We start from the raw sequence: 14,431 nt of genomic DNA on the forward strand, positions 1-14,431 counted from the left end.
TAGGCTTTTGGAAGGCTTGGCCATCATGGGTCATCTCCAGTGATTTGCATGGAGCAACCTAACAGCTTTGCTGCTTGCAGGCAGGGTCTGAGCTTCCTTCCTTGAAGGATGTACAGCATGGCACACACACACCCCTCCCCTGTAGATGACAAACCTCAGTAGTAGGGGGAAGCAGGCCCTCCACACAGAGCAAACCCACAGCGCAGGGAGGACAGGGAGATGGAGGGAACAGCTGTAAGACAGAGTTGGGTCCAATGGGTGCATGATCGGGGTCTTTCTGGAACCTCTGTACAGAGACATGAGGCAGGCTGCAGACTTCCTGAGCGGTGAACTACCCTCTTGAGGAAGCTGCTGTTGAGAGGGAGAGCTCCCTGGGTGGTTCTCCAGAGGTGATTTCTGTTTTGTTTTGTGCCAGTCCTGGTGCTTGAACTCGTGGCCTAGCTGCTCTCTCTTGAGTTTTTATGCTCAAGGCGAGTGCTCTACCACTTGAGCCACACAGCTCCACTTAGGCTTTTTGGTTGTTAATTGGGGATGAGAGTTTCACAGACTTTCCTGCCCAGGCTGGCTTCAAACCACGGTCCTCAGACCTCAGCCTCCCAAGTAGTTAGGATTACAGGTATGAGCCATGGGCGCCGACAGGCGCGGTGATTCCGATGTCCCTTTTCTGAGTGGTAAGAGCATGCCTCATGGTAGGAAAGCAGAAGTGTGTTTGTGTTTGAGGAAGACAGAACTGCTTGGTGGATTTGAGACAAGAAACAAACATGAGGTTTAAAAGTTATCACTGGGCTAGTCACCAGTGTGTCACGCCTGTAATCCTAGCTACTCAGGAAGCTGAGATCTGTGGAAAGTGGTTCAAAGCCAGTTCAGGCAGGAAAGTCTGTGAAACTCTTATCTCCAATAAGCCACCACCACCACCAACAACAACAACAAAAGCCAGAAGTGAAGCTATGGCTCAAATGATAGAGTGCTAGTCTTGAGCAAAAAAGCCATGGGACCCCCCTCAAGCCCTGAGTTCAAGCCCCAGTACCGGCACAAAAAATAAATAAAATGCTATCATTGGAGGTTGAGCGTCTTTGGGTTGAGCCTGGACACCGTCATGCGCAGACAAGTACCATGTAAGCAGGCCCCAGCCACCAGGGCTTTCTTCTGTTCTCATTGGTGACAGCCAAGTACAGCAGATTCTTACATAGTTCAGAGGCAAACTGTGCCTGGAGATCATCGCTGTGGAATTCAGAGAGGAAAGCCCGTCCAGGGAGCCCTCAGCTGACATGAATTGTGGATGTGAGATTTGGATTGTTACACATGTAACAATATATGTTATATATATATATATATATATATATATATATATATATATATATATATATATATATATATATAAAATATGTGTATTACATATAACAATTTATGTTATATATGTGTGTATACATGTATATATACATACATGTATATACATATATAAACCAAATCGCACATCCACTACACACACACACACACACACACACACACACACACACACACACACGAATCCGTTAGGCATTGCTAGGTAGCAAAGGATTTAGGGGAGAGCATCAGAGTCCTGACAGGGTGAATTTGGTCAATGTTAGAGGCAAAGGTGGGTGACTAAAAGCAGAGGGGGGTGTGGATTTTGGAACACTGATGATCAGGCTTAGAGAATGAAGGATTTGGGGGAAACCCTTGGTGTGGCACACAGGTGTATAGGTGTGCGCATGCATGCACTTGTGTGTTTTCCTACAGCGTCCGGAGGTGTTTGTGCCTCTACTAGTGCAAGGTTTTGCCTTTAAGAGCCTCTGCTTCTTTCCTAGTGACTAAGAGCCAGGCAGAGATGAAGCTGGTCACTATCAGTCCTTGTGACAGTGACCTCTCTGCTTCTCGTTTCCATCTGTGAGGGGCATGGACGGAGCCACTCCAGGGAAGGCAGTGAATGGAGGAGGGGAGGGAGCAGCCAAGACTGCAGAATGGTATTTGAGCGACTTCCTTGAAGAAGTGGCTGGCGGTGTCACAGGGACAGGCTCAGGGCGCATCTTTGTACAGTCAGTGAATATCTACAGATGAAGCTCCAAGGTGGTTTTTGCATCTCAGAAGAATATAGATCGTTCAGCAGTAGAGAGAAGGCAAGAAGTAAGTCTCCTTTAAAAACCGGGTACTGGTGGCTCACACTTGTAATCCTAGCTACTCAGGAGGCTGAGATCTGAGGATTTCAGTTTGAAGCCAGCCCGGGCAGAAAAGTCTCTGTGAGACTCTCATCTTCAATTAACCACTCAAAAACCTGAAGTGGCTCAACTGGTAGAGCACTAGCCTTGAGCAGAAAGAGGCTCAGGGACAGCACTTGGGCCCTGACTTCAAGCCCCACAGTCGCCACCACCACTAACAAAAATCCTTCCTCATTGATTCACACCACAACATCCATGTGCATTTCACTATTCCATTCAGAGGTGTTCATTTGGGGAGCTGTGTGACTTGTCACCACAGTACATTTGGGGGACATTTCTGCCCCCCAGAAAAGCTCCGGAGTGGGTAAGTTGCTCACCATGGAGTCTCAGCCCCAGCTATGAGCAGTTGATAATACTGTCTGACAGATTCACCTCTAAAGGGAATCAGAAAACATGTGGTCTTTGTGTCTGGTCTCTTTCCCTTAGCATCCATGTTGTAGCAACTTTTTTTTTTCCCTTTTACTGCTCAGTACTATTCCATTATACTGTTTATAGCCCACTGTCTGTGCTGATGGCTTCTGCAACCACAACTTCAAACAACATGTAGAGAGGTATAAAAGGTTTTTGGAAGCGGGGCATGGTGGTACATACCTGTAATCCTGACACACAGGGGTCTAAGGCAGACAGCCTGTGATCCTGAGGCTGGCCTGGGTTAACATAGTGAGATCTCTCAAAACAAACAAAACACGACAAAATATTAGAAAACCAATTGTACCTGTAGTGAACCTGTGTAGATATTTTTTTCCTTATCATTATTTCCTCAGCAATGCAGGGTTTTGACAGCATACGTAGTATTTATATTGTACTAGATGCTGTAAGTAATCTAGAGCTGGTTTAGAACGTAGGAGAGGCCTGGATGCTGGTGGCTCACACTTGTAATCCTAGCCACTCAGGAGGTTGATATCTAGAGGATGGCAGTTTGAAGCCAACCCTGGGCAAAAGTCTGTAAGACTCTTACCTCCAATTAACTAGCAAACTGCTGGACTGGAGCCATGGTTCAAGTGACAGAGCATCAATCATGCCAGACCACAAGGCCCTGATTTGAAGCCCCTATTCTAGCATAAACATATAAATTCATACACAAGACAGATGAGGGGATGCTTTGGGGTTATGTATGGATGTGACTCCATTTTGTGCAAGGGCTCTGAGCAGCCTAGGCTGTGCTGTGGCTGAGGGGTTACATAATGAAGATAGCCAGGGATGACTGAACGCTCTTTTGTCCCTTCTGTCAGGGCCGATGTGTTGTTTGTACTTGCTGACTGTTGTCGGCAGGGCTGGTGTGCTGCTTTCCTGTGAATGTTGTTACAAGTCACCAGCAACTTACTGAAGCAGCAGGAATTCATGATCTCACAATCTGGAGTCCAGAGTTTTGAAAGGGGAGTGTGGGTGGGTCTGTGCTCCTAAAGCTCCTCTGTATCAGGCTTCTTCCAGCTTCTGGTAGCTTCTGGCAGTCCTTGACCCTAAGTCATCTCTCCAGTATCTGCTTCCATCTCCAAGTTACTGCTTCTGTGTGTCTCCAAACGCTGCTCCTCACTCTCTCCAGTGGTTGCACTTTAGGCCTTGCCCTGAGAGAGAGCTGTTCCTCTTTGACCATTTAAGGTAACACACCAGTTCAGGGGATGAGCTATGGATGTCTTTTGGTTTGGGGAGCCATTCTGTGCCCTCCCCTCTCCCCGGTCATGAGCTGCTAGAAACTTCCAGATAAAATTTTTCAGGTAAATACGGTTTCATTTCTCCTTGTAGAGTCTCAGGAGAAGATTTACTGGGCCCAATGATAGGTTCATGTTTAAGAAGTCACCCAGTTGGGCACTGTTGGCTCATGTCTGTAATCCTGGCTGTTCAGGAGGCTGAGATCTGAGGATTGAGGTTCAAAGCAGCCTAGGCAAAGAAAGTTCGTGAGACTCTTATCTCCACTTAACTGGTAAAAAGCTAGAAGTGGAGCTGTGGCTTAAGTAGCGCATTAGCCTTGAGTGGAAAAACCCATGCCCTGAGTTCAAGTCCCAGTATGGGCACAGGATGGAAGGAAGGAAGGAAGGAAGGAAGGAGGAAGGCAGGCAGGCAGGCAGGCAGGCAGGCAGGCAGGCAGGCAAAGAAACTGCCCAATTGATATTCAGAAGGTCTTATAACTTTTTTGATGTACCATTTACTAGCATTCACTTTAATTCCCACCTCCCCACCCCTGCCTTTTTTTCATCCCTCCTGGCCATGTACAAGTGTTCCAGTTACCCCACATTTTTGCTGTGCCTTCTCTCTTAAGTGTTTTTATTATAGTCATCCTGGTTGGTGTGAAGCGGTATCTGGTTGTGGTTTGAATTTGCATTTCCTCATGACTAACAATGTTGAGAATATATTCATGTGCTTATTAGTCACAATTTGGGGTAAAATAATGTGTGCAACGCTCTTACCTTGTCGTCTTCTCCAGTTGTGAGTTATCTATTGCTCTCCACAACCTCCCACCATAGCCAGTCCCTAACTGGGGTGCCCGAGGTTGTCTTGATCAGAAAGTGGGGGGCAGCCCTGTTCCCTGGGGTATCTAGGACTAGGGCAAGGTTCTAGCGCTGCCCTGGGCTTGCTGTCATTCTGCTACACAGAGGACATGGCACCCATTTATGGCCTTTGGTCCTTAAATACTGGGTCAGAGAAGCCAAGAGACCACAGCCCTTCTCCTTCCCGAGATTCTGGGTTTAGTGGCATTTTAGATTCTCACATTGGCTTCTCTTTCTAGCCTGTTTTTTTCTTTCATAACACTTACCTGATCTTAATTAAATAGGTATTTCTGTGATTACATTTTTACTATCTTTCTTCCCTCCCACAAGAATGTGAGGTTCCCTGGGAACAGCTACTCCGACTAGACATTTTGTCACTCTGTCACTAAGACAGGATGTGCGTAGTAAGCAACCAATCAATGTGTGTTGGGTGGTGGAAATGGGGTTCTAGTCTCCACTTGGGGTTCACGTGAAAGCATCTAACAGAGGGTTGTGTCCGGAATAAACCGGTCCCTCACTTGGATATGCCATGGGCTGGTGTGCATCTTCATCTCCCCTTTTTCTCTTTCTCTCGTTTCCAGCGATCTACAACTACAATGCTTCTCAGGATGTGGAGCTCTCCCTGCAGATCGGCGACACGGTCCACATTCTGGAGATGTACGAGGGTGAGTGTGGCTGGTGTCCTGCCAGATGGGGCAAAGGTGAAAACGGCAGGAGTTTCTTATTAATAAGGAGGGACTGCAGAGCCTCCCTTAAGCAATCTGGGGAGTTCTCAAGGAACGGTTCCAGCCAGCTGGTCTCTGCCACTGTGTGTGACCTGCTGGGGGGGGGGGGGGCGGTTAAAGGGCCTTTGTCTTGTAGTAGCTGCAAGGATGTGTGGCTGATTAAGAGTCTCTTTGTAGGCTAGCCACCAGGGGCTCACAGCTGCAATCCCAGCTTCTCAGGAGTCTGAAGATTGTGGTTCAAGGCCAGCCAAGGAAAGTAAAGGCCATGAGACTCTTCATTTCCTGTTAACTGGCAATAAGCCAGAGGTGGCACTTAAGTGGTAGAGCTCCAGCCTTGAGGGAAAAAAAGCTAAGGAAGAGAACCGAGGCCCCGAGTTCAAGTCCCAAAGCATAGAAAGAAAGAGTCGTTTTCTACTTGGTGCCGGAGGTTGCCGGGTGGGGGGGAGCAGGGAGCAGCGAGGACCTTCCGGGTGTTGCTGAGATTCTTTCATCAGAGAATTAGGTCAGGCCCGTGGCGTATTTCCTCCAAGTAGGTCAGGCTGTTTCCACAGAGGTTCCGTGCATCGAAGCAGAACCTGCAGGGCAGGCCCACGCACCCAGCCAGCCCACCCCAGGCTGGGAGCTTCCCCCTGTGTAATCCCTGCAGACCACAGCAGTGTGTCCAGCCCACTGGAGTTGAGGAGCGAGGCAGAGAGCCCCCAGTAGAGTCGAGTTCTGTCATGAGAGCCGGGGCAGGAGCGAGGCAGGTTCTGATCCTCCACACGGGTGTCTTGGAGCAGCGTGTGAGGCCGGGCACATGGATGCCCGAGGGACTGCAGGAGACGGGAAGCCTGCAGGGAAGGAAGCTGGCGTTAGCCATAAAAATATGAGCTAAATCATCCACCTGGTTGCACAAGAGGCTCTGGCTCCAGCCACAGACTCTCCTGGGCCTTTGGCAGAGGGCCTGGTTCTGTATTATCTCTCCCTGCACACCCAATTCAGTGTAATCCAGTAACTCCCCCGGGTGTGAGAGGAGACTGAGAGGGCTGTGTGGACTCTGCCCACCCCATTCTGGCACTTTCCTTTTATCCTGGCCACCACAGCGACCGTTCCAAATCACTGAGACACTTGGGACAATGGGTAGATCATTCCAGGACTCTGGCTTGTGAAATCACAGTCCCTCTCTCCCCACTAGGCCCTCATTCACTGTCAGGGGAGCCGATGAGCCTCACGGGGTCCCTGTGGGTGCAGGTTTCCCACTGTGCAGATACAATGCGTATGACTAGAGTTTTGTTTTGTTTGCCGGTTGTGGGGCCTGAACTCTGGGCCTGGGCGCTGTCCCTCAGCTCTTCAGCTCAAGGCTAGCACTCTACCACTTGAGCCACAGCGCCACTTCCAGCTTTTTTTCTGCTTATGTGGTGCTAAGGAATTGAACCCAGGGCCTCATGCATGCAAGGCAAGCACTCTACCACTGAACCACCTTCCCAGCTCGCGTATGATCAGTTTTATAACTCGGCCACACAGCCTTGGAAAGACTGTGTATGTAGGGATCATTGGGGTTTAAATTTCTTATTTGTTACTTTTTTCTTCTTCTTTATTTTTTTCTGGCACTGATGGAATGGTGTCAAATCTGCCATGACCAACCATGGTATGTGTCTATGGTGAAGTTGGTTGTTTGCTTTGTATACTCTGAGACTTCTTTTTAGGTGCTTACTGTTCTTGAATTGGGTTAGACAATTCCAACTTAGATTTTGTGTTTATGACATCTTTTTTGTTATGTTCTTCAGTGGCATTCTATTTTGTCCGAAGTTATACTCAACTCACTGATGACAGTCCAAGTTCTTAATACCCCCTTCCCCCCACCCCCACCCCAGCCTCCTGCTCTCCCTCTCCTTCCTTTTCTGCTTCTCAACCTCACCTCTCCCAAACCTCCTTCTTTTTATAGTCAAGGTCTCACCATGTGGCACAGGCTGGCCAGGAACTCACTCTATTCCAGACTGGCCTCAAATTCACAATCCTCCCACCTCCACTTTCCAAGGGCTGGGATTACAGGTGTGAGCCCCAGACTCAGGGAGAAATCTTTTCTTAAATCCGCAAACACCTCACAGGAAAGCAGCCAAGATACTGCACTGACCTTGTGTGGGTCTGGCCTTTTGTAGATCTTAGCTTTGTAGTTTTCCCCTGACATGTTAGCTCTTGTGTGTGTCTGTGTGTCTGTGTGTGTGTCTGTGTCTGTGTGTTTGTGTGTGCATGTCATGTGTACATGCATATAGATGTCGTGTGTGTGTGTGTGTGTGTGTGTGTGTGTGTGTGTGTGTGTGTGTGTGTGTTGTTTTTAGTAGTCCTGTGTTGGTTGACTATCAGAAGGATAGAATATTGATGTTGATCCAAAACAAAGTAGATGATACCTTTATGTTCTGAACATTCTTTTCTCCTTTTCTGGGACGCTAGCATATAGAACGTCAAGAATGAGATATGTGGGTAACGGGCCCCAGGTGTCCACACAGCTTCATTATTTTTTATAGTTATCTCAGGTGCATAACCTGAGGTAATTGTGTGTGTGTGTGTGTGTGTGTGTGTGTGTGTGTGTGTGTGTGTGTGTATGTGCTGGTACTAGAGCTTGAACTCAAGATGCTGTCTCTTCACTTTTTTACTAAAGGCTGGCACTCTACCACTTGAGACATACCTCCATTTCTGGCTTTTTTGGTGGTTTACTAGAGATAAGAATCTCATGGAATTTCCTGCTGGGGTTGGCTTGGTAACACCATCTTCAGATCTTATCTTCCGGTTACTGGGATTATAGGCGTGCATCGTTGACAACCCCTGGCTTTCTACACCATTTCTAATGATTTTGTGATGGTGAATAATTTTCCACGTGTGGTCTCCCATCTGCACTCGTCATGTTTCCGCTTTGGGAGCATTTCCTATAAACACAGGTCTACAAGCTAGGAGCCTGAGTCTGATTCTGTACCCACAATGCAGTGCTCCTGGTATCTCGCCTTCCACACACAGTGTGCTTATGGGAAGTGCTGGCCTCATGAGACACAAAACACGGTCAACGACACCGAGCTTTCATCTTGAGCGTGGTGGACGGGCTGTGGATTCCGCCAACAAGAAGCCATTTTGCCTGCCGACTGCCACCACAGAACGTCTGCTGTGTTCCTGTAGTGTGGACGCACGCCAGGGTGGGGAGTGGGAGGTGGGGAGAGAGGCCCCTTGGCCAGCTGCTTCTGTTCAGTGACCACCAAGGGGCAGCTTCACAGATGATGGTAGTGGATTCCATTTTCCGATCACTCTTATTTTATAGGTTTAACTTTGCAATAGTGCCTGCCTTGCCAGTTCAGAGGCAGGTTCTTGTATCTGCTGAGTACTTGAAGTTCTTGGCCGGAATCTCAAATTCCTTTCTTTTTTCAAGCACTTCACGACGGAGGGCAGGAGTCCTTTGCCAATGTTAAAGTCAAAGGAAGTGCTGAGTAATAGTAACTCATGTTCAGTTCCGCCTCTCCCCCCCATCCTGTCTTCCTTTAAAACAAATAAAATGGGAACTCCCGTGATACTGCCAGACCGATGGTACTGCCAGTCCCACTGTCAGAGTAACACTGGCATGGTTTTGTTTTTGGCCTTGGGGGTTTGAGTCTCACAACTTCCTGTCCCTGAGTCTTGCAGTCTCTGGGTACACAATCTGCCCGGCCCCCGCCCTGCCTTTGAGATACGCACACCAGATCTGTCTAAGCTATTGCAGGGAGGTGGAAGCGAGTGCATCCAGATGTAGAGAAATAGCTCTCTGCCTGCAACCCATTGCAGAACAGCCCCAGGGACTCTTCTTTGGCTGTTTCCTGCCCCGTGGTTGATTGAGTGACTCGACAAGAAGGTAGCTGTTGAGAGGCTCAGCCAGGGCCGGCCTCAACTAACCTGACACACCATAGCCGCTCAGCAAAAGCCTGTGCTGCGAACGAAGTGGGAGGCCATGCAGCTCAGGACCCAGGACGATAGAAGTCACAAGACCGAGCCATTGTTTCCCTCCCCAGGGGAAGTGTAGGAGGGGCCTCAGTTTCTCTACTCTCTGGACCCTGGACCCTGCAGGATACACACAACACAATCAGACGCTGATGAAAACAACAAAATGAGATACTGTGTCAGCATCGACCTGAGCTCTGCAGAGGCGCAGCACCGAGCGTGGCGTTCGGGACAGAAAGCCGAAGACTCAGAACAGCATGAACATCATAGCTAGAGAAACAACCCCGGGAAAGCTGGAAGAAATGCAAAAAAAGAAGCACGAAGGGATGGACAGGAGGCCCTCAGTTTGCCCGTGTTGTTCCTTCTGCATAGAGCCAGGCCCGCAGAAAGCTTCTGAGGCAAGAAATCCACTCTCAAAAAGTAAATGTGGGGATCATCTCCCCCAAATGCTGGGAACCAGGGTTCCAGAAGAATTACAGGGACGCAAGAAGGCACCTTGGAGACGGGGCTGAGTCTAAGCGCAAAATTCACTCATGTGTTCTGTGCACCTCAGCCACAGAGCCCGCAAATCATTTTACAGCGTCACGTCTTTTCTGCGCATCTGAATGTCCCAGATGTTGCGTGTCACGTGCAGCCGATGCGGAATTTTCTACCTACACAAGTTGTAGGTTTTTGTCTCATTTGGGTTTGGGGATCTGGTACCCTCAAAAAGTTAGGAGTCAGCGTGGGCTCTTACTTGCACCCTGTAGGTGCTGAGTCTCCTTATGGAGCCTTTGTGTTCAGGGGATGCAAGTGACGTGGTTATGAGCTTTGTCCCTGTCATCCATGAAGAAAAGAATACATTGGATGTGTGGTTTTTTGTGTTTTGTGTTTGTTTTTTTCAGGCTGAGGTGTAACCATTGTCAGACGGGAGAGTGCCAGCTGTGAGTGAAAAAGCCAAACAAGAGCACAAGGCCCTGGGTTCAAGTCCCACTACTTGTACCAAAAAAAAAACCCCAAAAAACAACTCACATTCTGTTGTCCTTGGAACCCTGACATTGATTTTGTTCCTATTTCTCCTTAGTTTTTGTTTTGTGATTTTTAAAACTCTTCATCAGCCATGCCCAATAGTCAGTATCCACACAAGAGACCCACAAAAAAAAGGAACACAACTGACTTGAAGAATCAGTTCTTAAAAGTTCTAGGCCAGGTGCCAGTGGCTCACACCTGTAATCCTAACTTTAGGAGGCTAAGATCGGAGGATCATGGTTGGAAGTCAGCCCAGGCAGGAGAAAGTCCGTAAGACTCTTATCTCCAATGAACCACCAGAACTGGCGCTGTGGCTCAACATGGTAGAGCGCTAGCTTTGAGCAAAAAAGTTCAGGGACAGCGCCTAGGCCCTGAGTTCAAGCCCCACAATCACCAAAACCAAACCAAAACAACAAGAAAAAAAAAAAAACTTGATGTAAAAGTTTACTAGGAATAAGCTACCATTGGGGTCTGGATTTATCTAACTGTTTGGCCGCCCCAAGCGAGGATAAGGGTACGCTTATTGTGATTCTCAGTCCATCCTTGGTATAGCCTGCCTCTCTGAATATAAATGGCCGTGGACCCAGCAGCTTGGATTTTATGACAGGCAGTGCGTGGGAACGTCTTGGCACTGGCCTTGGAAGCAGAGTAGGCCGTGAGGCATTGCATTGAGTGTGTTTGGTCCCACCGCGCATCTGCCTGTCCTTGACCTTTGGTAGTTTGTCACCAACAACTACCGAGCATCAAAAGATGGTCAAGGCAGTAAGTGTGTTGCTAAGTGGAGTTCATTAAAAAGTAAAGCCTCTGCGGGCGCTGGTGGCTCACGCCTGTAATCCTAGCTACTCAGGAGGCTGAGATCTGAGGATCGTGGTTCAAAGCCAGCCCAGGCAGGAGAGACCGTAAGACTCCAATCTCCAATAAACCACCAGAAAACCGGAAGTGGCGCTGTAGCTCAAGTGGTAGAGCGCTCACCTTGAACTGAAATGCTGAGGGACAGCGCCCAGGCCCAGAGTTCAAGCCCCACGACTGACCAGGAAAAAAAAAAAAAAAGTAAAGCCTCTGGAATGGTCTCTTCTCCCATTTAGGATTTTTTTTTTTCTTGTTTGCTTGTTGTTGCTGGTGTGTGTGTGTGTGTGTGTCTGTGTGTCTGTGTGTCTGTGTGTCTGTGTCTGTGTGTGTGTGTGTCTGTGTGTCTGTGTGTGTGTCTGTGTGTGTGTGTGTGTGTGTGTGCCCAGGGCCTGTATGAACTCAGCTACCCTCTTAACCTCCTTTTCTAATTAAAAACTTTTACTGATTGATTTTTGTTTGGTTATTTTTTGGTGGTACTGGGATTTAACGCCATGGTTTTGAGCTTACTGTATGGCTGCTCTGTCACTTGAGCTGTGCCTCGATCCCTTTTCACTTGAGTTATTCCTTTGGAGACAGTCTTCTGTCTGTCTTTGCCTGGGGCTGGCCTTGGACTGTGATCCTCCTAACTACAGCCTCCCTGTAGAAAAAAAATCCATGCCTGGATTGGGTTTCTATCCCCGCCCCTCTCCCCGCCCCCACACACACTTGGAATAAGGTCTTGCTAACTTTGCCTTGGGTGGCCTAGAACTTGGATCTTCTTCAGGTAGCTGGGATTACCAGCGTACACCACCACACCCGTTAGTCTTACAAGAAAGAGAATGTCTTCTCCTATTTCTGCTTTCTGAGGTACAGTGGAGTGTACCTCCCGAATCCATTCTTGAAACGTGCAGTGCTTAGATCCAGGCATCCACAGAACGTTCTAATGGAGAAGCCAGAGCTCTCCAGCGTGGTAAGCCGCCCTTTAGGCCGTCATAAGCTGGCACTTGGAGTTGACCCATTTGGCCAACAGCCCACAAATCTGAGGAGGGTGGCTCAGCCCCCCAAAGTACTTGGGAATGCCTTGCTGCTGGCTGATGGGGTTTGGGTTGGAGCAGCAAGTCAGGAAGGTGCAGTGTGGGAGAGCCGCTGCCTGACCCAGCTCACGTGTGTCCCGTGTGTCTATCTTCAGGCCTCTTGGTCGCTCAGCCAGCCGCGATGCAGTGCGTTACACATTCCTTCCCACTGTCGCACCTCACACCACTCAGCGAAGGACAGGTGTGAGACAAAGTCCCGAAGGAAGGCTTGGAGTTGAGGACAAATGGGCATGTATTTCTCCTCCTGCTTCTACCTCTGCTTTATTTAACCGTAATAGGAGGGGGACTTATGGTCTTTAAAATCATGTCATCATGGAAGAGGTCAAAGAATTAAATAAACAGAAGATATTCTGTGTTCATAGATAGTGACAGAATAGTGCCAAGATCTCATTTTCCCCAACTTCATTTTGGGCATAACAGTTTTCCAAAGTGGATAAGATCCTTTTACATATTCTTTCTCTATTTCTCCCTCTCTTTCTCTTCTCTCCTTGCTTCTTTCATTCTTTCTTCTCTACTCCTCCTCCTCTTCCTCCTCCTCTTCCTCCTTCTCCTCTTCTTCCTCCTCCTCCCCCCTTCCTCCTTCTTCTTGTCAGTCAGGGGATTTGAACTCAGGGTCTGGGTGCTGTCTCTGAGCATTTTTGCTCAAGGCTAGTACACTACCATTTTAAGCCACAGTACCACTTCCAGTTTTCTGGTGGTTCAATGGAGATAAGAATCCCATGGACTTTCCCTCCCAGGCTGGCTTTGATCCTCAGATCTCAGCCTCCTGAGTAGGTAGAATTACAGTCTGAGCCACTAGTGCCAGGCCTTTTTTCTTTCCTTTCTATTTGTTGTCCACACTGACCTCAAACTCCTGGATTCAAGCAGCCCTCCTGTCGTAGGCCCCTGCGTGACTGGAACTACAGACATTCTCCCTAGTACTGTTTAAATAGGTGTTGGACAAGTTCACCAGCATCTGGAATGTCTCTGCTCTGGGGTGGGTTCTCTTTGGACCCAGCTCCCCTCACAGTGTGTCCAACCCTCCTAAGAAATCAGTCAGGGCCTGGGTTTGGATGCCAGCCCCATGGACCTCCACAGATATAGCTTGCATGACTGAATCCTCACTCATGCCTTTGTAATTCTCCTTCACCTTTGCAAACGACACTGACGGCGAGGCCGTATAAAAGCAAGGTGCTGCTGATAGAACAACACGCCCAGTCCTGTCATCCAGCTTTCCTGAGTGAAAGCAATGCATTCCCAGAAGAGGGGGTGAGACTCAGCAGGCAGACCTAATGGCTGCAGGAAAATGAGCCACTTCCATCCGGGAAACACAAAGGGAGCTGGCAAACCAGAGGCAGTGTTGACACACTGGGGGGCACACGTGTGGCGTGTGTGCGTGTGCCAGGAGGGCTCCTTTCCCAGGGGACATTTGTTCTGTCCCCTGGGCCTCCCCCGCTCCCGTCCCTGCTTGCTTAAAGAGGCTGCAGACTTCTCCATCCACCGTAGGCCACCCAAAGAAACCTTCATGGCGTTTAGCTGCAGTGTTCAATTTTTGTGGGTTAACAGGATAGATAAAAAGAGAGCCCATGAGCCTGGAATCCTAGCTACTCAGGAGGTGGAGATCTGAGAATGGTGGTTCAAACCCAGCCTAGCTAGACAAATCTGAGAGACTTTTATCTCCCAGCTAATCAGCAAAAAGCCAGAAGTGGAGCTGTGGCTCAAAGGGTAGAGCACAGATGTGAGCAAAAAAGCCAAGCAAGAACTTGAGGCTCTGAGTTTCAAGCCCTAGAACTGGCATTAAAAGAAAGGAACCAGGTGCCAGTGACTCACACCTGTAATCCTACCTACTCAGGAAGCTGAGATCTGGAGGATGGTGGTTCAAAGCCAGGCTAGGCAGGAAAGTCCATGAGACTCTTATCTCTAATTAACCACAAGAAAATCAGAAGTGGAGCTTTGGCTCAAGTGTCCCTGACAGTGCCCAGGCCCGAGTTCAAACCCCATGACAGACAAAGAGGGAGAGAGGGAGCTGGGACTGTGGCTCAGTTGGTAGGTTACCAAGCAATGAAAGTGGCAGGTGTTCCAAGTTTGAGTCCTGGTCTGGGACCTAAAAACAAGGAAGAAAGGCAGAAGGAGAGGTAAAG

At 48.6% G+C, this 14,431-nt stretch overlaps 1 protein-coding gene across 2 annotated transcripts in view; it reads left to right on the plus strand.

The window, feature by feature from the left end:
* The window catches only part of Dock5 (dedicator of cytokinesis 5), a 145,213-nt gene that overhangs the window by 33,780 nt on the left and 97,002 nt on the right, over nt 1-14,431 (plus strand). For both annotated transcript variants that reach the window (XM_070016684.1, XM_070016685.1), the window contains exon 2: nt 5,302-5,385. In XM_070016684.1, coding sequence (XP_069872785.1) covers nt 5,302-5,385 — 84 coding nt within the window. The remainder of the gene's footprint in view (nt 1-5,301; nt 5,386-14,431) is intronic.

This window comes from Dipodomys merriami, unplaced genomic scaffold (assembly GCF_024711535.1).
Source record: "Dipodomys merriami isolate MVZ:Mamm:240054 unplaced genomic scaffold, mDipMer1.0.p SCAF_12, whole genome shotgun sequence".
Classification (NCBI taxonomy): domain Eukaryota; kingdom Metazoa; phylum Chordata; class Mammalia; order Rodentia; family Heteromyidae; genus Dipodomys; species Dipodomys merriami.